Consider the following 25283-nt stretch of genomic DNA (forward strand, 5'->3'; position numbering starts at 1 on the left):
CCTAATAAAGGACACAAAAGTTTTAAAAGAAGTTAATTTTGCTTTGATTTCCCCCTTCAGGTGCTCCACTCCTACAGCACACAGTATTTTTTGTGCTGTGCACCTCCTGAACCATAGTGGCTCTCTGAATTTAAATGCATACTCTGCCCAATAACTGACCATTAACCATTGAAAAACCACCAAACCATTTCTCTGGGGCCAGCATTCCCTCCTCCTGTGTGTTTATTCTGTTTATTCCACAACTCAGAAGATGTTCTGCACGTTGAACAAGAAGCTGCAAAACAGATCAGTCCAAACTCATGTCAAACTGCTTTATTACATCTTAAATAACATTACATTTTAATATAGTATCTATCTTGCATCCAGCTTTCTTGAAGTACACTGACTTTAAAATTAAATACAAAAGGTGAAGAGGGATACAGGGCGTGGAGAAAGCTCTACAGAGTAGTTTCATGAAAGAGAGTAAGAGGGAACTCATCTTTTATGCCAAATCCAGGCCTAACGCACAATTACAGCACATTTTTGTACAGAATGTTGCAGAAAAAACAAAATGGAGAAAAGCTACTACTGCTGCTAGGAAGGAGCATTTCTGGATACAGTGAGAAGATAGGAAAGAACAATCTGCTGTCCAAACACTGCTGCTTTTAACATTTTATTTGAAAAGAAAGCCAGGAAAACCTGCTCATTACAAAAATGACTCTGATCAGATGCAAAGGACTCATCCTGCAAGAGGAACTGGCTGTGAGGAACTGATTTATAAAGAAGATGGTCTAGGTTCCCTCCTCCCACACCCCAGAATCTTTGACAGCGATTGTTTGAACAGGCTGTTTCTTTTTTTCTTTATTCTTTAAAAAAAAAAAAGTGACTTATCACGCTACTCCAAAACGTGCATAGCTTTGTACTGGAGTTCTTCATAGATTTATGCACAGAGTAGCAACAATAAATGAATACAGCGACAATGGTTACAGTTTTTAAACAGGTTATTTCTTCAAAGAAAAAACATCTAAGGACTTAGTCCAATATGCACTTTTTAGCATTTCTACAGCATGCGATTCTAAGAGTAAACCCACCCAATATGGCAAACAATCAAAAAAGGTTTTTTTTTTTTTCTGTTTAACTTAGAAAGTTCAAGATCATTATTTTCAAAACATTGATTTGTACATCATTTCATACACAAAGAATTGACTCGATACCCAAGTGTAGGATAGGTCTCTTTTGAAAACAGAGATTCCTGGTTGTTGAGACTTATAGGATAGTGTTAGGATATATAAACTGCCCTTCCAAGTGGACAAACCAAAACAGATTAAAAAAATCAGTGTGGTGAAAAAGGGGGGGCAGGAGGGACCAAGGATTGCATTTGTAATCCATAAAAGGTGAAAGGATTCTTTAAACAAGCATTCATTACCTTTTACAGCATGTGCTTGGTTACCTTACTGCTTAACATTATCCTATATATGCCAAGTTTTGTGCAACAATTATCTGTGATACTAGAAAATAAAAATAAAAAAAATTAGGGACTAAATTTACAGCGTTAACAACCCCCAGTGCTCTGGGCTAGGACTCCCTTGTTTTGCTCAATTAAATACATAAGGAAATGTATTTAAAAAGGAAACTTGAAAAAAATCCTGCTACAAACATGACTTTAAAATTTGCAAGTGTGTGAGATAAAGTCCTTAACTTCAACTTGGAAACTACAGTGAAAGCTAACTGTTTCACAATTATGCTCAAGTTTATTTTCTGGTCATGCTTTTTATGATAGTGTTTCATTTGTTTTTAAATTCTCAAGACAAAAAAAATGGTCCCAAAAGGAATGCACAATTTCATTTTGCTTACAACACAGAAATTCTTCTTGGAAAGGTAATTGTGCTCTTCATTTCAGCAACAGGAGACGCAAAAGATCTTGCCCTTTGAAGTTGGGGAGGATGGGGGTCCAAGTTAGTATGGTTGGATTGGATATGCTATCTTTGTCATTTTCAACCGTTGGAAACTTCTTCCAGTCCTGGAGTCCGCTGCTCTTCTGGCACACAGAAACATCTGGTGAGAGTTGCACTTTGAGACACTGCACACAAGTGGCAAACTCTGCTGTCCCCACCACTGGCACATGCAGGCATTGTATTATCCCCCCGCTTCCCCAAGGATATTTATTTATTTATTTAAAAACCCACACAGGAAAGTTTGGTAATTAAAAATAGACCTTCAGAAAAATGTCAGTGTGTGCATTAAAGTAATGGCCATCTAAACCCCCAAATGCCATGCATTAAAGTAATGGTTATCTAAACCTCCCAACTGCTTGGGTTTGCTCCTCACTGATTTCACAGAATTCACAGAATGACCAGGTTGGAAGAGACCTTCAAGATCACAGAGTCCAACCCAGCCCCAACCCCTCAACTCAACCCTGCCACATCCAGGGATGGCGACTCCACCACTTCCCCAGCTCCTGGGAATTCCCAAAATTCTCCCAAATTCACAGAATTCCCCCAAATTCTCAGAATCACCAGGCTGGAAGAGACCTTCAAGATCACAGAGTCCAACCCAGCCCCAACCCCTCAACTCAACCCTGGCACCCAGTGCCACACCCAGGCTTTGTTAAACACACCCAGGGATGGGGACTGCAGCACCTCCCTGGGCAGCCATTCCAGAACTTTATCACCTTTCTGTAAAAAACTTAATCACCTTTCTGCAGAAAACTTCTTCCCAATATCTGCTGCATTCCCCAAGCTGCATTTCCCTTGGTGCAGCTTCAGACTACCCTGAATGATCAGCCCCAATAACAGCACTGCTGGCAAGAAGCATTCTGGACCCCAAAACTGCCTTAAGGAGCTGGGTACTCACCTTTTTCAGTTCCAGATCTTGAGGAAGCTGTCCCATGACCCTGTTGCCACTGCCATGCCATCATCAGTCACACCTAAGCAACTGACACGGTTATCGTGACCAGCAAGGACACCTGGGAATGAGAAATCAACAATAAATTGCTTTGTTTGGGTCATTTCCTGTCTGTTCCAGTTACAGCACAGCACGTTTGGGTTAACCAAGCTCTAGAGTCAGAAATCCTGAACAAACAGGGCTGGAATTATAAAATGCCTTTGGTTTTATAAGCACAGACTCAGGGCAGAGCTGGGTGGGTTCTCAAGGGATAATTCAGTAAATGCATTACTCCAAAATTTTCCTTCTGTTTTCCCCCTATTATGACCTTTACTGGTGTCCCATGAGCTGTGAAGTGACAGCCCTGAAGATTGTGACAATGTCACTGTAACCATGCCCTGCACAGCTTTTGCTCCTCACCACAGTGATAATGTGTCTGAACTGGTCTCAGTTAAATTTTACAAAATTTTCATATTTGCAAAAAATTTTCTTTTAAAACCAGAAGTTAAACTGAATTGTGTTATGAAGTCCAAAGTATTTTTCATCCAATTTTCTCTTACTACATTCACAAGGTTCTCCATACAATCCATTTGTCAATATGGAGATCTAATACAATTCAATTATAGCACCATTAAAAGAAAGAATTGAGACACTAAACAGAAAAATTAAGGGAGACAACATTTTCCTCTATCCCCTTTAATTTAACAGTTTCAAGGAGGTAAAAAGAAAACCTAATTATGTTCAAGCTTTCCAGTCCACAGCACTGAGCCAAGATATTCTTGATAGACTTGAAATTAATCTCTCTACATGAATTAGAGTGCTCACAGGACTCTCCTCATTCTCCCACCAGCAACAGGAAGCGCTGCAATTTGGTAAAACAAAATCAGCACCAACAAATCTTAAATTCCTGTACTGAACACACAACCACAAAGGTGTTTAATTCAGAAGTGCCAATATCAGAAGATATAGAAGTGTTTAATATCAGAAATGCCAAATCTGCCTGGCAATCTGAAGCCTTAGAACATTTCAATACAAAGAATATTTTTCTCATCTCCTCTTCTGATCAGAGTAGTGAAACATTTATATCCTAATTTATACATTTTTTCCAACAAAAGTTTTCATTTTGAAGACCCAAAGTTAAATTCTCTTTATCTTTGGACCATGAATTTCATGTTTGTTTCCTCAAAAGATAAACTCCAGTCCCTGTTGTTTTGCTGCTTGTCTCTACAACTACTGCTACAAATAACAGGAAAAAAATTCCTGTGTATAAATAGCAACATTCATGTTGAATTGCTTTGAATAGTTAATGCATAAACAAAGCCATAAAGCCTAAAAAAGAATATCCCTGAACCCCAAGGCCTTGTTTTTAATGGCAATCAGCCTGCTCTCAACATCCATCCTTGAGCAGGATTCCAATGGATTTGTACCATCACCGGGCAGCCTGAAGAAGTTTTCAGATTTCTGAAGCTGAGACAGGGAGTGCTGAGATCTGTGCCTGAGACTCGAGTCACACATTCAGAGGCTGAAAAAGGCCACCAATGTCATGGACATATTTTATGGAAAATCCTTTTGTTAGGATCTTTTCTCCTGAGAAGCTGAGAGGCCTCAGAAACGAAATGTAAACAATAATTATCTGCTGCTGTGGGATGCAACAGGTGCATCTGGGATTGGTCCCATGTGGCTGTTTTTAATTAATGGCCAATCACAGTCCAGCTGTCTCAGATTCTCTGAGAGTCACGAGATTTAATCATTATTCCTTTCCTTTCTTTTCAAGCCTTCTGATGAAATTCTTTTCTTCTATTCTTTTAGTATAGTTCTAATAGATAACTTTCTTCTAATATATCATAAATTATAAATATATATATAATAAAATAAATCAGCCTTCTGAAACATGGAGTCAAGATTCTCATCTCCTCTCATCCTGGGGACCCCTGAGAACACCACCACACCTCCAAGGCCATCAAGTCCAACCTGTGGCTTGTCCCCAGCACTGAGTGCTGTCGCAGACATTTCTCCACAGAAATCCTTTCTTTCACATTTCTGCATCTTCGGGAGGCCAGAGGCCCCCGAAGAGAAGGTAAACAATTATTATCAGCTGCTGTGGAATGCAATAGGATTCACCTTGATTGGCTCATTTTCTATGTTTATAATTAAGAGCCAATCACCAGTTCAAGCCAGGGGACTGAGTCCTTGGCCACAACTTTGTTGTGGGTTCTTTTCTATCTATTCTTAGCTTAGCTAGCTGCTCTGCAAACCTCTCTCTATATTCTTTTTAGTATAACTATAATGTATTATATCATATATTAATAAATCAAGCCTTCTGATCAAGATACAAGATTCACCGTCTCTCTACCACCAGCAGCGACCGACACAGGTCGCTGTAACAGAGTGCCCTATCCAGGAGCTCCTTGGACATCTCCAAGGGTGAGAACTCCACAAAATCCCCAACCCTCAGCGCCACTTGCCTGCTCTGTCAGCTTTCAGCGTGTCCCACACGTTGCAGTTGAAGTCATCATACCCAGCTAGGAGCAGGCGGCCACTCTTGGAAAATGCTACAGAGGTGATGCCACAGATGATGTTGTCATGGGAATAAACCATCAGCTCCTGGTCAGCCCGCAGGTCGAAGAGCCGGCACGTGGCATCGTCCGAGCCCGTGGCAAAGGCGTTGCCGTTGGGGAAGAACTTCATGGGGGAGAGGAAAAACATAGATTTAATATTTAATAAAATCAAATTTAACAAATTAAAATTTAATGAAATAAAAAAATAAAAATGTAACAAAATAAAAAAATTAAAAGCCTGTGGCAAAGGCATTGCCGTTGGGGAAGAACTTAATGGAGGAGAAACCAGAGGTTTGCAGTCACAGTCATGTTTTCTGATTCTTATCTCATTTGCTTCTCCTGTGTTTTGGACTGTGTTTAGAGATTTTTTACCAACAGGTGATTGTTTCATTGGCTTCATGTGAATTGTTCTGACTTAATGACCAATCATGGACCAACACCTTCCCCAAAGTTCTTCCCATTGGGGAAGAAGAAAAACACAGATTTAATCCCTCTGCATCACACAAACACAGCAAACCAGAGGCTGCACTGTCACACTGATATTTTGTGAAAAACCCCCTTGCCCAGGATTCTTCTCCTGGGAAGCCTCAGAGAAAAAGGAAAACAATATTATCTCATTGCTTCTCCTGTGTTTTGCTGCTTTGGAATGTGTTTGGAGATTGTTTCATTGGTTTCATGTGAATTGTTTTTACTTAATGACCAATCACAGACCAACGAAGGCGTTGCGACTGGGGAAGAACTTCATGGGGAAAATAAAAACACAAATGGTTTCAGATTGAACCCCTCTGCATCACACAAACACAGCAAATTAAAGGCTGCACTGTCACACTCATGTTTTCTGAAAAATCCCCTTGCCCAGGATTCTTTTCCTAGGAAGCTGAGATGTAGTATAATATAATATAGAATAATATAGTATAATAAAGTAATTAATTAGCCTTCTGATATGATCATTCCTCCCAGAAGGGCCAAGTGTGTGTGTGTGTGTGTGTGTGTGTGTGTGTGTGTGTGTGTGTGTCAGGACTGCTGGATGACAGTCATGAGATTTTGTGCAGTTAAATGCTTGGTAGATTCAGCTTATATGTAGTATAATATAATACAGAATAATGTAGCATAATAAAGTTATTAATTAGCCTTCTGATAACCATGGAGTCCTCCTCATCATTCCTCCCAGAAGGACCAAGTGTGTGTGTGTGTCAGGACTGCCGGATGACAGTCACAAGATTCTGGGCAGTTGAGTGCTGGGCAGATTCAGTTTAGATGTAATGTAATATAGAACAATATAGAATAATAAAGTAATTAATTAACTTCTGACATCCATGGAGTCCTCCCCACCATTCCCCCCAGACTTTGGGCACAATCTCCCTGGTAGTTGTGCAGAGCAGCAGCCCAGCTGAGGGAGCAGCACGTACACAGATGGCGTTGATGTCGGACTCGTGGCCGGTGAAGGTTTGCCGGCACATTCCTTCTCTGACATCCCACAGCTTGGCAGAGGCATCGCAGGCACCAGAAACAAAACACCGGGCATCGGGGGCAAGGGACAGGCTCATCACATCTCCAGTGTGCCCAGTGAACGTGGTTGTCTGCTGACCAGTTTCTATGTCCCAGAGAGCACTGAAAGAATCATTAAAGAGGAAAAAATCAGCACGACTGCGCTCCTTTGTGAGGTTTTTTATCATTGCTGAGGTAAAACTCCCAAGTATTAATAACAAGTATTAAAACTGCAAGTATTAATAACTCCAAGTATTCATCTTGATAATGGAAAGAAACATTTTTGGCTGAATTATTTGGCTGTTGCAGATTAATTGTACAAAAACGAATTGTGCAAAAATTAACACATCTGTGCTACTTTGTGAGGTCTTTTTATCACTCCTGAGGTAAAACTCCCAGTATTAATAACATCGATCCTGATAATGGAAATAAATATTTTTGGTTGAATTATTTGGCTGTAGCACATTATTTGTGCAAAAAATAATTGTGTAAAAATTAATTGTGCAAAAATCAACACGTCTGCGCTCCTTTGTGAGGTTTTTAATCACTCCTGAGGTAAAACTCCAAGTATTAATAATATTGATCTTGATAATGGAAATAAATATTTTTGGTTGAATTATTTGGCTGTTGCAGATTAATTGTATAAAAATTAATTGTGCAAAAATTAGTTGTGCAAAAATCAACACGTCTGCACTCCTTCATGACGTCCTTTTGTCACTCCTGAGGTAAAACTTGCAAGTATTAATAACATTGATCCTAACAATGGAAATAAACATTTTTGGTTGAATTACTTGGCTGTTGTAGACTATTTGTACAAAAATCAACACATCTGTGCTCCTTCATGGGCTCTTTTTATCACTGCTTTTTATCCAGGTATTAATAACATTGATCCTGACAATAGAAATAAATATTTTTTGTTTGGCTGTTGCAGACTAATTTTGCATAGAAGACCTTAAAGCTATCCTTAATTTTAAAACATTGGGAGGGTTTTAAATTGAAAAATAATGGAAAAAACTGGTGACTGGCACTGAGGGCTGCTCATCCCAAAGTTCTCTGCCATGGCTGCTATCCAGTACTACCACAGCTTCAATTAAACAGCAGTGGTAAGGCCAGAGCAAAAGCTGCGCCAGCATTTCTCATTTTATAAACTCACAGAGGATGAGTAACTTTGTGAATTATGTCTGATCTTAAAGTTGCAAGCCAGCCAAATCACTACAACAGTGATAATTAAGAGTATAAAAGGATGAAAGAACATTATCACCTCCTTAAGAAGAAGCCTAAACACTTTAGGAAGTTGGGATTTTTAATTTCTGTAATTTCTCAGCAAACCAGAGCCAGCAGCAGCAGGTTCAAACCAGGTAAACAAGATGTGCCTGTACTTTGATAAAGTCCTTTGATGAACTGAGGTGATGGCAAGGACAGCTGCAGAATTACTACACAACTCCTGAAGCAGCTGTGTTCTCTTACAAAGAGCATCATTTCTACAAACCCTCCCATTTTGTTAGAGTTTACTGGGTTCTTTAAACACCAACACATATTCAGAAACATTTTTTGGTTTTAATCTCATATATATTGCACAGCTACTCAGAATCAGGCATTCAGAGAGACTGGCATTGTGTAGGACAGGTATTTATTTATTGGACAACCTCTGCTCTAAGTGCTGCTCCTTGAGAGAACTGCAATGCTTTTAAGGAATACATATAATAGAAAAATCCATGAGAAAAAGACCGAGGCCTTTTTTAGTTCAGAAGCCAGTATTTATGAAGATATACACCTACATTCTCCTCAAAAAACCCAGCTATTGTCACTGGAGAATATTTTCTAGGAGCTCTTCTGAATAACAACGTTAGCTACATTCTGTATTAGAAATATCCAAACATGACTGTTTGAGTAATAAATACTTAATACAAAAGGAGTTTTGAGGAAAATCATTAGGCTAATACAGTTATTTCTGAAAACCAAATAGTCACAGGAAGAAAATTTCCCAGAACATCTTTACACAGAATTAGGTCAGGCTCTTCAGAACATGGGTACAAGGAAACAGCCAAAGCTCACAGGGCTGAAATTACCAGCACAAAGTGACATTTGAGCAGTATCACCAGAGTGTTGAGGGTGATGATGAAGTTTGTGAAGGACAAAGTTTCCTTCAGGCACAGAAAATGGGTGAGAAAAGCCCTTCTGGCAGTGCTGTCCCCATGTCCCAGCTTACCAAGTGGTGTCGCCAGAGCTGGTGACGATCTGATTATCATCCAGGAAACGACAGCAGGACAAGTAGCCTGGGAACAGAAGAAAGGTGCACAAATAAGGCCAGACTACCCTGCAAAGGCAAACTGGTCTGCTAATAAGCTGCTTCCTCCTCTCCTGGACCTGCAGCAAAACACACTGAGAGCCTAAAATGCAACAGATGATTTCTGTATGGGAATCTGCAATATTTTTGTGGTTTGGCTCTTTAGAGACCACCCCAACCCAAGCAGAAGAAGGGGGACAAAATGTGCAATTCCACTGGCCAAGGTGGGCAGAATCCCAGTGAGCCTGCACTGCACACACCCAACTTTCTAAGGAAATCATCTCAGTCTCATCCAGCAGCAACAAATGCTGATGGCCTCAACTGCATCAAACCATTGAGCAAAATAAACTGCATTCCTGGTCAGTACACAGACCTGAGCATGGACACTGGATGTTTCCCAACAGAACCAAAGAAGTTCATCTGGATGCTCTGAAGCATCTTTTTTTCCTGAAATCCCATCTGCCAAACCATCAGTGGAAGCACTCTGATTACAGAATCAGTCTGCCTGCCAACCACCTCCATTTCACAAAGCACAGAATTCAAACTACAGCAGAAAATATGAAAACCTGCAAACATCAACTTCCAGCTTTAAGTTTTTATTCCATTTTACAGCTGAAAAACTGTTTAAAAATACTTAAAACCAAGCAGTCTGCAGCTAAGCTCCTGCCTGAGAAAAGAAGTAGATTGTAACGAGGAAATGATGTTTAAAGGAGTTTTTTTTTAATTTTCACTGTGCTGAGGTAACTGTGAGCAGCACCCACCTGTGTGCCCAGCGAGCTCACGGCTGACACGGACATTCCCTTCACGAGTTTTCAAGTTATAAATGGAGCAGATGTTGTCCAGCCCACCACAAGCCACGTAATTGCCAGAGGGAGCGTATGCACAAGTCATGACCCAGGAGGAGCGCAGGGGAATGGCATGCACCTGCAACACAGACAGGTCAGCACTTCACCTGCAGAAATTGCATTCAAAAAGAAGTTTTTCACCTGTCCCTCAAGACAGGATCATGTTTTTGTCACAGAAGCAAGAATAAAACAGCTGTTTGAGTGTTGAACTATTTTGAGGGTAACTTGCATATGGGGCTCGTCAGAACAAGCAGTGACGTAATAAAACCTCAGATTTGCTTCTCCTCATTCCAGTTCCATCAGCAATTTTGGTCCAAAGTGAACGATTTCATTTCAGTGCTCTGATTACTATTGGTTTATTATAGGTTCAGGAAAACATTGACTTCCAAGCACAGTCAGCAAAAGTGCCAATTCCAGGCTAAGATGCTGTGAATGAACAAGTAAGGAAATCGCTGCTGCCACTGCCATTAAATCCTTCTTTGGAAACCCACTGCAAGCAATCAAGCTTCACATTTAAATAACTACCCCATGGTTCCTTGTCATTCTCTGCTCAAAGAACTTTTTTTAGATAATTATAGAAGCTAAACCTGCTCTGTCTTGTTAACTCATTGTATTCATCCCTTAAATTTGTTCATACATTCTTTAGTCTTAGACTTATGGTGATATTTCATGCAATATTAACAATGTGCCTGATTTCTTAAGGAAAAATTTCATTAGAAGCAGAGAAACAGCCAGGAATCAGTGGTCCTGCAGCAACAAGCAGTTAAAAAACCCCAACCCTGTCCTAAAACCACAACCAGTTCATTTTTGGAAGTCTCCTACCAAGAAGTCTAGAATATTCCAAAAGTCTCTACTATTTGGAATATTCACTTTGAGCCATTTTATTTTATCATTAGGCAAAGATCAAATTGATGACAACTTCAAGTGTGTTCTGGAACTGCCAAAAGAATATTGCATGGATTAATTAGCATTGATGTAAGAATTGAACATATCAATACAGAAATCATGGATGCAGTGATGATTTCACCATCCTGAGCAGTCACAGTAATTTAGATGACATTTACCTGCAGGCTGGGGTGAAAGGATGAGGATGAAGGTAAAAATGAGAGGGCTTAATTTTAATTTGCAAACCACATTATATTAACTTTTTACTAAAGTGATGCCATTTACTCCAATGCACTGTAACACTGATTTTAATGCTATGAGGAGCCAAGTTAGGAAAATTTATCTGGAATAAAATCAGACTAAAGCAGCTCTGTCAACTTAACCACAAGGAGCTACATGGGAATTGTTGCCAGCTCTGGAACAGTGGCCATGATCAGTAAATACCAATCACTGTCAAATGAAAGTAAAAGTAGTCCTGAACTGCCTCATGCGATTGCAGCCACCAAGAGATGACTCATTAGAACATGTCAGGTCTTCCAGGACTTCACTGCAGACAACAAATTCATCTGCCTATGCCAAAATCTCTGCCCCTTCTGGTGCAAGATGCTCATCACTGCCTGCTCACTGCTAATCACATTCCTGCAGTATTAAAACAAATTAAAATATTCTTTAGAAGGAAGTCTTTCCTTGCTCTCCATTTGTGGTGCACATTTTCACACACTGAAGACACTGCTGTGTTCTTTACATACAACTTGATTGTTTTAGAGAATTCAAAATTTGGATTTAGGACCAGGAAAGCAATAGAGCCAAAATGATGATGGGCAATAGTTCCTCCTGATGCTTTCACAACTGAATTACACAGCAATGGATCAGCTGGCCTTACCTTGTTTGTAGTATAGCTGTCCCAAATTATAAGTTTGCCATCCTGGGAGGCACTAACTAGAAGCCTAGGGAGGAAACAGCAGGGAAACACAATCATTGTGGGCAGCCAAGGTGATGAACATTGTAAAGGAAAGAGAATGAAACCTGTGGCATTTAGTTTCTCTTTAAATTAACCAGGAAAAGGAAAAAAAAAGGAAAAGAAAGACAACTGATAATGGCATCTACTTTATTTCCACAGTTCCTCAGAACCCATGTGGTACCATTACTGTATTTTTAGTAGACAAGGACTGGGATTTTGGCATCAAATGTAGGCTTGGGTTACAAAAACATGGAGGAAAATGGTGGCATTCAGTGTTTGACTCCTCTCAGGATCATTAACTCCACGTGCACCCAGCTTTGCAGAGAGATGCAGCCCCTGAGGCAGCTCTGTACCCACCTGGAATCAGTGCCCCAGTGCATTGCATAAATTTTGGCCAGGTGTCCCCGGAGTGTTCTCCTGGTGCGCATCTGGATTCTCCCCACGGGGTCGATATTGGCTGTGATCTGAGACAGGACAAGGTCACACACTCAGTTCCTCCCTTCACTGCCCTCAAATAACATCTCACACACAGCTCCCACAGCCCCACGTTCTCAATACTGATTTTTTTCCATTCACAAGTTATGTAATTTTAAGTAGCACGTCTTTATTACACCACACAAGCAGCCTATTGCATTTACAAACACTCCCAGAAATTTTGTTTAGGTTGTGTCTTCTTAGACTTCTAGGATTTCAGACCTTTGATCTGGGTTTTCTCCTCCTGCACAGATAAATGTGGCAGACATTGAAGAAGTTTAACCTCAGCAGGCCTTATGGTTCTGATTAGCAGGGTAACAACAGTGCTGCTCCCAGCTCCAGGGCACAGCATTATTTTCCATTAAGCAGCAGAAATGTGCCCTGAGTCACTCCAAGAAATCTCTGCTCAAGGCCACTGCTCTCAGGAGCTGGACAAACATGTACTTATTTCTGGAAGAAAACACCCAAAGGCAAAATAAAAAAAAAAAATTGCTACAGGAGGCAAAACCAGATTCACCTTTTTACAGCATTTGTTTTTTGTAAAGGAAACATTTTCTTAATTCCTGTTAAAATCTTGAAATTCTTACCTGAGCCAGGGTGGCATCTGCACATGCTTTCCTAGCATCCTACAAGAGAAGGAAATTAGAGAAATTGGATGGAGTTCTGTACATTTCTCTCTCTCTTTTATCAAGTTAATTAACCCAAGGTTCAGAGAACATTTCTGTCACCCAGAGAGGACCCACACTAACAGCAGCATTACCATAATGCACTGCCTGCTGTCAACATATATTGTGCATTTAATTTGGAAATTTCTTCTTCTTTTGGAAGAAAGGCAACAAGACTTTCACCACAAAGACACTCAAGCAGTGGAACTGCTTGTTCAGAGAGCCTCAGAGGTTTTTAAGAACTTACTGGACAGAACTCTGACAAACTTTATCACTGACCTTATTTTTATCAGTTTTTTAAACTTTAGTTATACCCTAGCACATACAAAACTTCAGCAAACATTCATTTTCATCAGCAATTTTGTTCATTGCTTCTGTAACTGTTACAATATAAAAGACCAAAAAGTAATTTTCTCAAGCAGCCATATGTGCTTGCCCTTTCCTCATTAACTCTGGCATTGGGGGAACATTTCAGGCATCATTTCTGCCCTGCCCAGCACACACTCATTTGGCCTGGGGCACAATACTTACTCTGATTTGGTTTTTCAGCTGCTCGGCCTCCTGGCGTAACTGGTCAAGCTCGCTCATTTTCCTGTGCTAAAGGTGTGCTCCACTGCCACCTCTGAAACAACCAGAAATCTGAAAAACAGCCACAAGCAGGACTATTAGAAAAAGGCAGAATTTGAAATTACAAGTATTTTCAATCACTTCAAACTTGAAAAGAAATAGCAAACTGATTTATAAACACAGGTGGACATGTGTGGCTGAAATCCCCTCAGTGTAAGGATGTGCTTTGCTTCCATCAAATAGGATTGGATTTATTTCTCTCCTGCAGGCCTCCTCCTTTTTTCCTTTTTTTATTCCTTTTTTCATGTTCTGATTCATTTTGTATAAATTCAACTTGTCCAAGACTGAGAGAGCAGGTAACACCAATTTTAGACGTGGAAGTCAGAACTGCCCTGCAGCTCTTCAGACCAGAGCAAGGAACCCTCCCAGAACAGAAAAAGGATTTACCCTGACACAAGCACCTGCAAAATGCTCTAAGAACAGTCTGCAACACCACAGTTATGAAAAATGTTGTTCTGCTATGTGGAGAAAAGGAATCACTCACAAATGTTCGGGGTTTTATTTGGTAACTGCTGAAATGTCTGAGATCCCAGAGCAGACTGTGACAAGAACGGGTTGTCAGAGTAAAATCAGGGATTTTTTGGGTTGAGGGCAGGAGTTTGAGAAACCACATCCATCAGACACTTCTCCCCTCTAAGCATCTGTTTTCCCAGTATCCATAGGCACCAAATTACATTTATATATTTTATATTGGAATATTCACTTTGAGCCATTTTATTTTACCATTAGGCAAAAATCAAATTGATCTTTGCAAGACAGAGGCTTTAGGAAACATCACAACCACTGAAAGCACCTCAGCTTTGCCTTTAGAGCTGCTCAGTTATTGGGCTGTTCCCCAATATCACAACCATTAATATTTCCTATTAAATGTACAACTTATCTTTGAAAATCTCTGCTCCAGAAAGATACTGTTGGCATTTTCTCCAGCATTCCACATCTCCAACTCAGCTGTTCCTTAATTTTGTGTTTTAAAATTTCTGCAGCTTGATAGCAATGGAAGATGCTGAAGAAACATGCTGATGAATTTTATCTTTTACTGCAGAACAAATTAATTGGTTCCAATTTCAAATACTACACAGAACACCTGGAGTTTATAAATTGATATTGCTAATGTGTGATTTTAGAACATTTTATTAGCCAGAATTGACCCTTTACCATTAAATAAAGGAAATGCTTTGCTAGCAGCTTTACATATTATTCTGTTAGGAATTAATCAGCTTATTTATCTTTGCAAGCATGTGGGGTTTGTTTTCCTCTCAAAGCCCTTCCCAAGGAGAAAGATGAGGAGAACTTCCACATTTTTATGCAGCCACAATAACAGAGAACAGACTGTCAAGGTAAATTAGAGTAGTAGAACAAACATCACTGTTAAAAGAAGCTTCAAAATAGTTTAGGCTTCAATATTCCCTAAATATTTCTATCCCCCATAGCCAGACTTAGGCTGCAGCTCTCTCCATAGCAGTTATTCCAAACTGAAAACCTCTAGGAACAGATGCCAGATCTTGTCACAGCATCATTTACCATTTTTTCCTCTTCTCTGAAACCCACAGTATCTGAGAAAAGGAATTTTAGTTGGCTTCTCTCCCAAAACTCACTCACACAACTCCAAGGCCCTTTCCCTTCATTTGAAACTGGGTTGGTTCCTTCTCCCTGCTGCTCCCAGGGTCATCCCTAAGCCCCCTGAGGATTGCTTGGTCAGCTCAGCCCAAATCCAGCTAAGACAAAACCCATCCTGAGTATTTCATTATCCTGCTTTCCTTGGAATGCTCTTTTGTTTTCTCAAGCTGTTTTGTTCATTTTACATCTCAGACAAACACTCTGGGCTGGATATCTGTTAAAACTTGGAGCGTGTCACACCTGGTAAAACACTAATGCACTGCTTTTGTCACAAAGGGTTAATTTAGAATAAACTGTGATTTTTCAGATCTTTCAGCTTCTTCATTTCTAGTTCTGCCATTCTCTGAGTTAATATGTAACAATTTCCCACTAAGCAAACACCGACCACTCCACACAAAGAATTTAGAGATGCTACCATTCCTATTTCAGAGCAAGAAATGCCAAACTTTGGTGCTCTGCCCAAGGTCACAGCAACTCACTGATGAGATGCAATAAAGACTCAGGACACCAAGAATTCAGCTGCAGGTACAAGGATCCACAGGGAAGATTTTACATATTTTACATGTAGCTTTATTTAAAACTACAATAGAGGAATAATCTCACGTCAGTCAGAGCAGATCTCTCTCCTTAAAATAGCACCCATTTCTTTCTGCAGAATTTGTGCACTGAGAGAGAATTCTCTGGCATTGAAACGAAACAAAGCTTTGCATGGAACAGGGAGATGAACCCTTATCATAGCAAGAAAGTCGCATTAAGAAAGTTCATTTTCCCATCTTGAAGATAGATCCACTCTGAGAATTCCAACTTAGCCCCTGTGCATCCCAAGCAACTCCAAACTGAGCTGCCTTTCTGTCAGCATCCATAGGAATTGTTTAAAGCACATTTCCACATTCTCTTTGTAGTCTTTGTTGTTTCAACATCAACAGGAAGTGCTAATTCCTGCCAACAGGACTGAACTCACTCAGGAAATGACAACCCTGCAGCAGCCAAGGGCTTTAAAATATAGGAGTTCTCTGAAGTAAACTGTAAAATTGATGGGACAAACAGCAAACCAGCTTGGCTGTTCCACTATTCCTTTTATACTGAGTTTTAGACAATTGAATTTATGATAGAAATACGAGATCTGTGGGAGGAAAAAAAGGGTTCCAGCCTCCCATGTCCTTTTTAGCTATGCTGTAAATCAGAGCTTACTAGTATTGTATTTTAAAAAGTATCTTTAAGGGGATCAGGTGAGGTCAGAAGAATGTATGGGGGAAAATGCTTTTATCCATTCTCACTCTTGATAGATGGGAAATTTTATACAGATTTATTTATATTACAGACATGGGCCATATATTGAACAGTCTCTGCTCAGCACAAACAAGCACAACTGAGCATCATGAAATAGATTTTTATTTCTTGGCATGTTCTAAAGGCATTTAAACAAGAAAGTTTCTAGAAGAATCTGTAAGCTTGATGTGGATGCTGATCCTATTTCTGCAATTTTCAAAGAAGTTACTGCATTTCCAAATCAAGGAAAAAAGTCACTGCTCAAGTTCCACACTCCTCTCCCCAAATTCCCCCAGAGTTGTGCAGAAATAGGAGCCAAACCCCTGCTTACCTCACTTTGCCTGGCCTATGTCAGTGTGTCCCTGCAGGCAGCTCCTCAGGAATAAAATTCACTTTCTCCAACCCCCTCAAGACCTTCCCAGGGCTGAAGTGCTTAAGTGTCTGTGCTCTAAGCTTATTTGCCCTAATCCTGTTGAGCAGAGCACCTTGTGGGTAATTCTCCCCTTGCTGGGTAACAACCTGTGCACCTCAGGGCATTCCCTGTCCCCCTCCTCCAGGTGACCCAAATCCCTCATTTCTGACAAGGAAAAGTCACTTTGTTCCTCTGTTTCCCACACAGGAGAATAATCTGACTTTGCCTGATTTGTTACTTTCCATATACACCAAAACTTCACAATTCAGCTATGTCAAAAGGATCAAGAAACAGCTCAAGGTTTGCTTTTCTCTAAAATGAGCTGTATTCATGTATAAAAGGATGTATGTCCAGTCAGATGTGTCCCCAACAGCTTTGCACTGAATTTTTCAGCTGCAGGAAGCCTTACAGAGCTTCCATGTGCTTCCTGCAAATGAAGATACACTCAGCATCCCAGTGGACTCATTTTTATTTAAAGAATAAGAATTATTCACTCACTGCTCAGAAAACAGTGGCAGAAAAGAACTCAACTCCACTCATTTCACTGTAACAACTCCAGTGTCCTTTCCACAGCTCAAGGTGTTAATCCAATTAAATCCAGTTATTAAAACCAAGGTATCATTAACACCCTCACAATTATTTGGAGCCTGATGCTTGAGAGCTGGATACAACTCATCCAAACACTGTTAAATATTATTCCTCTCTGAAATTCCTCTGCTGGTAACAGCAATGAAGCAATGCTTACTAAAAATTTATTTATTTAATTTTCTTACACCATTCCTATTTAAAAAAAAAGGATGGAGTATTCCACCCTCTCTCAGTCCTGAGAATAATCTCTAGAAAAAAAGAAAAAACCCCACATTTGAAATCACAGCTATCATTAAGTCAAATATTTTGAATTTCTATCCCTTGCTGGTCAAACTTTGCTTGCCACAAGGTATTTTTAGCACAGCCTAACACAATCCCACCAAGCCACTGTGGATGCAAAGTCTGGTAACACAGAGGGTTTAAAGCCAAATTGTTCATATTTTACTCAAGCACAGAAACTTTCTAAGGAGGTTCAGCAAAAATCCCTTTTCTGCCACGAACAGCCTGGCTGACATTTCTTCCCTCAGCCTCTTTCCTGCCAACACCCATCACTCCAACATGGATGAAAAGCAAAATATTTGCAAAATCAGAGCCCAAACCTAACAAGGAGCTGCCAGCATGGCCAGCAGACAGTCCCAGAGCAGGACATCTGATTAAATGAAGCTGTGCTAATCTAGCAGATAGCACAAATCCTATTAGCAACAGGCACAGCAGCTTGGACACTTTCACAATGACAAAGGAATTACCCACAACTCTGTTAGTGACAGCGAGCTGACGTCACTGCCTTGGGAAAGCTGAGGGTTCTTTTTGTTTGCAGGAGCAGAGATGGAGAGATTGGTTCTCTTTTACTCAGTGGGAAATGCAGTCAGACCAGGATTGCTGGTGGAACAAATCTGAGGTGCTGTCTCTCATTTATATGAAGTAAAATTGAAGAAAAAATTCAGTCCCTGAGCTCCACTTGCCTTCTAAACACAGTTAAACACCATGATATCTATTTGTATGATATTTCTATGATATCTATTTAAACTAATTTTCTAGGATATCTATTTTAAAATGTGAGGGTTCTTTTTGTTTGCAGGAGCAGAGATGGATTCCTTGGTTCTCTTTTACTCAGTGGAAATGCAGTCAGATCACAATTGCTGGTGGAACAAATCTGAGGTGTTGTCTCTCATTTATATGAAGTAAAATTGAAGAAAAAATTCAGTCCCTGAGCTCCACTTGCCTTCTAAACACAGTTAAACACCATGATATCTATTTCTATGATATTTGTATGATACCCATTTAAATTAATTTTCTAGGATATCTATTTTAAAAGCTGAGGGTTCTTTATGTTTGCAGGAGCAGAGATGGATTCCTTGGTTCTCTTTTACTCAGTGGGAAATGCAGTCAGATCACAATTGCTTGTGGAACAAATTTGAGGGGTTCACTCACATTTATATGAAGTAAAACTGAAGAAAAAAAATCAGTCCCTGAGCTCCATTTGCTTTCTAAGCAGAGTTAAATACCATGATATCTATTTCTATGATATTTCTATGATATATATTTTAATTAATTTTCTATGATATCTATTTTTAAAAGCTGAGGGTTTTTTTTGTTTTCAGGAGCAGAGATGTGTTTGTTTCCTTGGTTCTCTTTTATCCTGGGGGAAATGCAGTGAGATCAGAATTTCTTGTGGAACAAATCTGAGGTGTTGTCTCTCATTTATATGAACTAAAATTGAAGAAAAAATTCAGTCCTTGAGCTCCGCTTGCCTTCTAAACACAGTTAAATACCATGATATCTATTTGTATGGTATTTCTATGATATCTATTTTAAAAAGCTGAGGGTTCTTTTTGTTTGCAGGAGCAGAGATGGATTCCTTGTTTCTCTTTTATTCTGTGGGAAATGCAGTGAGATCAGAATTGTTTGTGGAACAAATTTGAGGGGTTCTCTCTGTCATTTATATGAACTAAAACTGAAGATAAAATTCAAGGTCCCCCTGGATCCAGAGGGAGATATGGGCAGAGGAATAAAACCTGCTGCCTGCCTTTAGAAAACCAATAAATATCCAGTAATTGAAAATATCAGATTTAACTCTGCAAATACTTGGCCAATTAGCAAATGTTCCTCACAGACATTCAAGCTAAACTCTGGAAGGTAATGAAGATTTTACTGCTCCAAGAACAACAGTAATAATTACAATTACACAGAATATAAACTCTGGAACTGTTAGGTTCTGTTTAAATAACAGTGACACATTGAAAAGAACATTCTGACAAGAACCACTTTGCTCAAAAGAAATTTGGCCTTCTTTTGTCAACCATGGTGGAGAAGTAATTTTTCATTCATGAGAGAATGACTATTCTCATCATTTTATTTATTACAGCTCCCTGCCCCACTGAGATGAAACAGTTTCAGCTGTGCTCTCCCTGTGCTTTGCCAGCTCCCTCTCTGACAGAGGCAGGCACTAACATCTATTATTTAGCAGCTTTCCTGGCCATTTTAAATCCTTCCTGTTGACACAAGAATACACATGCTAAAGGAGAAAAAACTTCCTTTAGGTTTGCATAGATGAACAGCCAAAAATCTGAATTAACCACTTTTTAAAAATAGGATTTTTCTCAGGGAGTATGGAAAAAAAAATCTTTTTTCTCTACTTACATTTTCTCTCACTACAGTAGAAAGCCAACTTCTGCTGTCAAACATGTAAATTCTGGAAAAAAAAAGACACCAAAACCACAATTAATGTAATCACCACAAAAGAGCACTGATTTCTCAATAAACCTAACAGAAATTAAACTACTAAAGTGCAGATATTCCTGTGAGCTAACTTGAGCATGGAGGAAATGGGCACAGGTTTATTTACTGTAACACAACCAAAAGATGACTTTGTGTCAAGCAGCTCATTTTGACCTTCTTTTCCCATAAAACTCTTGCAATCCTGAGATCATTTTCCTGCCCCAGTGACAGAGAAGTCCATGCTGTTAGAGAATTTAGGATTAGAAGAAAATACAGTATCAGTCACACAATTTTCACTGCTACAAAGTGTCCCCTCCCCAAAGCAGCATTTTCAACACACTGGAATTATTTCTGCTCAATCCTGCCCCTGAGCTCCCTTTGCCTTGTAAGCACAGCTAAATATCATGATATCTATTTTATCAGTTACATAAACCTCCTACTAATGAGCTCAGTGAGAGCACACCATTCTCTGCAAGAGTTACAACTTTAATCACTAATGGTATCACAAAGTACAGAGAGAATTGACACATTCAGGAACTCTCTCAGGCTGGACTGCTCTGCTTTAACACGCTGCTTTAGCAGCAAGGGGAAAATGTAAGAAGTTTTGGAATTGTTTTTTCTCCAGGCAGCACAAAGCAATAATTCAGTTCATCCCAAGATGTGAAACACTGACAAGCACTTCTACATCCCAACACCTGCATCTGGCTCTGTCACACACCCAGACAGAGCTGGGGTGATGCCAGGGGACCCCTCAGTGCTCAAAGCTGCTCCATCAGTACAGCTGAGATTATTGTGAGCACAAAGCAACAAGGTACTGAAGCAAAATGACCTTAAATCAGAAAATCAGCCTAAAACCCCACACACTTCCACCTGAAATCTCACACAAAATGCACATTTCTGATTTTACAGTTCACTACAAGCTGGAGAATTTACAAACCACTCCAGTGTCTGGTATGGAGGTTAAGCTACTTAGGATATGGATCATCCTCACCCAAGCTCATTTATAGATAAACATTTTAATGCTGTGATTATGAAACCATCACAGAGTAAGCAGTTTTGCTTGTTACTGCCAGAACAACACACTTTGGGACATGAACAGTAACTCACACTTAGAGGCCAAACTCCACTCCCAGACACAAAACCATGACATGACCATTTTAAATTCTGAAAATGCAGCAACTCCTGTCAACTTCCAGAAGTCCTGACAGGAAAAAAAAAAATTGCCCTCACTACAGAGATAATGAAATCGAATGAAATTATGAAAGAATTACCTGAAATGTAAACAAGTAAATTTATGCTGGTGCTCTAAGAGCACACAGAATACACAACAGCAAAGGGCAAAGCACACACACCATTACTGTCCTGTGCTGCACCCTCATTAATGCAGGAGAGGTGCTGTAGATTTCATTTGCCTTCTGCAAAAAAGAAAAAGAAAAACAAAACAAGCTACTTTAACCAGCCTGCAAGAAGAGCAAAGGAGCATAACAGCAAACTTTCCCATAAAAGTTGAGTTTATTTTTCAAAGGGTTAAAGTTTCTGCTGGATGCTCGCAGAACGCAGTCCTGGCAACGAGAGATATTTTCAATTCTACCTTAAAGATGGAGCTCATTTAAGGACAAAAGCAGACAAGCTACTCAGGAAAAAAAGATCTGCATTGCCACAAGCTTCCATTTTTAGCTAAAATGTAGCCTGGTAAAAGCAACATGAAAATGAGAGGCCAGTTCACTCCCTGCACCACAGCAGGGCTCAGCAAAGTCCTTGTGAGGAGCTGCACACGCTGCCCTGGCAGCCCTGCTGGGCCCAGAGCTGCAGCTCCCTGACACCAAAACTGGGCTTTCACAAACACCAGAGAACAACAAGTGTCACAGAACACTGGGAGCATGGTTCAAGTGGTTAAACCATCACCCCAAGGCAGCTGGAGGAGAGGCAGCCCCACACAGGGCTGGTGCTCCCAGTGTCCCCACATGGCCACAGCCTCCTGCTGCAAGAGAACACCCAGCACAGCCATTTGGGCTGAAAACGAGTAAAGTAACTCCACAAGTCACAAACTTCTTCATTTCTGGGTAAAGCTGCCCTCACTGACTGCTGCTAGCCCAGTATCCTTTGTTCTTTACAGACACTGAAGCAGTCACTCTGAGCTGACAACTCGGCCTGAAATTTCAGAGAATTCACAGAATCCCCAGGTTGGAAGCGACCTTAAACACCATGGAGTCCAACCCAGCCCCAACCCCTCAACTCAACCCTGGTACCCAGGGATGGTGACTCCAGCACCTCCCTGCTTCCTGGGAATTCCCTAAATTCTCCCAAATTCACAGAATTCCACCAAATTCTCAGAATCACCAGGTTGGAAGAGACCTTCAAGATCACTGAGTCCAACCCAGCCCCAACATCTCAACCAAACCCTGGCACCCAGTGCCACATCAGGGATGGGGACTGCAGCACCTCCCTGGGCAGCCATTCGAGAACTTTATCCCCTTTCTGTAGAAAACTTTATCCCCTTTCTGTAAAAATCTCCTTCCCAATATCCAACCTGAATTTCCCTTGGTGCAGCTCGAGGCTGTGTCCTCTGGTTCTGTCAGCTCCTGGAGAAAGAGCCCAACCCCACCTGGCCACAGCACCTTTTTCAGGAATTATAAGATGGATAAGGTCCCCTGAGTCTGCTTTTCTCCAGATAAACACCCCCAGCTCCCTCAGTTCTTCCTCACAGGGTTTGTGCTCCAAGCCCCTCACCAACCCAGTTCATCTCAACTCCAGGTACAAGTCTACTCATGAAGAAGATCTCAGCAGAAGACAGCAACTTTTTTCATGAGGCTGGGGAAAGCAGGGACGAAAAGGAAGACAAAGAACTTGGAAGAGTATGGAAAACATTTTGAAATGTTTTAACATCATAGGAAATGTGAATAACCCTCCAAAACGGAGCAACTTCCTAAGCAGATTAAACACACTCACTGTACCCTCTCCAAAGCCATTAACCAGATAAACACGTTTTTCTCTTGACCTATGGATTCAATGAAGGATTTAAACCCCAAATATTCTGGATGTAATCCCAACCTCCTCAAGACTGCTTTCCACACACATTGACTCCATGCCAAGGCTGAATATCTGAACTGTGCAAAGGCATCCTTGTGTTTAAAACACAGCAGCAATTCATGCACAGGGATGTGGGGCCAGGAATCAGAGAAGATTCTGAGGATCTGCCTCAAACCCTGGGATGGGATTTGCCCAGGACCCCCAGCAGTTGTCCCTGCTGTAGGAAGGTGGGAGATGTGTTCATGGGGGATGCAATCAATGTATAAACAGGTATTTGAGGCTTCATTCACACAGCTTAACATGGATCTCAACCAACTCCAGTAAAAACTGATTTTCATGACCATTACACCACGTGAATCTTAAAAATGTCTTGCAGAACACATCCTCCTGCAAGAGTGGCACATAGGGTTGTTTTAATCAAGGCACTTAAACAAAAATAACTGTACTGAAGGGGAAGAAAAAACAAAAAAATCCCCTCAAACTACCCAAAAACCAACTAGCAAACCCCAGTACCACTATTAAGATAAAGCAGCAATTTGAAGTGAAGCTGCTGCGCTGCTCTGCCCCCTGAGCCAGCAGGGATGGCTAGATGGAGCCAGGCAGTTCCTGATTCAGGAACTCCTGCACAGGTACCCAGCAGCACCAGCACTGCAATATATCACCTCTGAGGCAGAGATAATGGCTGTGAAACAGCAATGCAAGTTGGTTTATTAAAATCATTCCTTACAGTCTGCATGGCTGATTATTATCACAGAACAGCAGCTAGATGCTCAAGAGATTATTACAGCACCTTGCCAAAGCACTGCCAGCATCCTGAAATTCCAATGTAATTAAGTCTCAAATTTCAACTTTCAAGATTGTTCTGGATACAAAAAACTCCCCAAAAATTCCCATCTTCAGTTTAATGGCTAACTAAAACCATTAAGTGCTCTAGCAGACAGCTGGAAGCTCAAAGGATGTTTCAGGATCTGCATGTGCCCCTCCAAGAATTAGGTAATTCCAGATCAGAATTTCCTTGGGGACTGCAGAACTGGAGTCCAGAAATCCAAATCTTTGCTGTCCCCTCCTCCAAGGGCAGCTTTGAAGTCCAACCTAGAGAAGTATAAATTAATAATTCCAAATTCCTAAATCTAAATACACTTATTTGAAGTCTCCTTTCTGGGAACCATCTGCCATGTCTGTAATTTCCCAGCTCACCAAATCTGAAAATCAAGCAGGACCTTCCTAAAACAGGTTTGCCAAAGAGCTCACCCTGCTAGGGACAACAGGAGATTGTACAACTCCTTGAAAACTTCCTGAAGCACTTGTGTGGTGCAAGGCCAGCACAGCTGAATGTTTCTGTGGGAGGTTTGGCTGCTTCTGGTGCTGAAGAATTGCCAAGTTCCCAGCTGAAGCAGTTGCTGTGCTCAGTAGACATTTTTCCATATATTAGTGGGAAGTACACACAAAACAAGCATCAGGTCCATCAGTGTTAATGCTCATCTTGCAGCAGCCACGCTGGCTGGCTGGAGTGCTCACAAATTTCCATTTTCAATGGAGTGTGTGACTAAAATGATAATTACACAAGTTAAAAATAGCTGCACCTCAACAACCTGATTTCATCAGTGCTTCACTGTTACCTATAGCTCCATAGGGAAGGACAGGTTGCATTTCTGGAGTCACTGTGCTGAGAGTTTCAGAGTTTTTGTGTGTTTTGTTTCAAGTAGAAGAACTTCAGAAATGTTTTCGTCCTGAAGAAACTTGTGCACTTTTTCTGCTCAGCTTCATGTACCTAAAATCACATTAGGAATTAAAAAAAATTCTCTTTGCTGCACAGAACACAGGAGAATTGTTGGTTAAAGAATAAAGGTGAGTTCTACAGTTCTGGCAAAGTTCTGGCCACGTTCCTTCATCTGTAAGCTCACTGACACAAACCAGCAGGAAAAACCAGGCAGAACAGCCTCCAATGCACCAAACTGCCCCCAGTGAGGCACTGAGGCAATCCACAAGTGCCTCAC

The 25283-nt window shown here is 40.6% G+C and overlaps 1 protein-coding gene across 7 annotated transcripts in view; it reads right to left on the reverse strand.

Moving 5' to 3' along the window:
- Positions 1-297: 297 nt before the first annotated feature.
- The window catches only part of GNB1 (G protein subunit beta 1), a 39528-nt gene continuing 14542 nt past the window's right edge, over positions 298-25283 (reverse strand). For 4 of the 7 annotated variants that reach the window (XM_059487688.1, XM_059487689.1, XM_059487685.1 and 1 more), the window contains exons 2-12: positions 20179-20230; positions 13557-13664; positions 12948-12986; positions 12244-12350; positions 11809-11872; positions 9957-10119; positions 9118-9184; positions 6830-7031; positions 5328-5544; positions 2833-2944; positions 298-2017 (exon numbers count right to left, since the gene is read on the reverse strand). In XM_059487688.1, coding sequence (XP_059343671.1) covers positions 2838-2944; positions 5328-5544; positions 6830-7031; positions 9118-9184; positions 9957-10119; positions 11809-11872; positions 12244-12350; positions 12948-12986; positions 13557-13613 — 1023 coding nt within the window. In that variant the 5' untranslated portion in view covers positions 13614-13664; positions 20179-20230 and the 3' untranslated portion in view covers positions 298-2017; positions 2833-2837. Of the gene's footprint in view, positions 2035-2832; positions 2945-5327; positions 5545-6829; positions 7032-9117; positions 9185-9956; positions 10120-11808; positions 11873-12243; positions 12351-12947; positions 12987-13556; positions 13665-20178; positions 20231-25283 lie in introns of all 7 variants that reach the window. The other 3 variants (XM_059487690.1, XM_059487686.1, XM_059487691.1) reach the window with 3 other exon arrangements.

Source organism: Ammospiza nelsoni, chromosome 22, assembly GCF_027579445.1.
Source record: "Ammospiza nelsoni isolate bAmmNel1 chromosome 22, bAmmNel1.pri, whole genome shotgun sequence".
Classification (NCBI taxonomy): Eukaryota; Metazoa; Chordata; class Aves; order Passeriformes; family Passerellidae; genus Ammospiza; species Ammospiza nelsoni.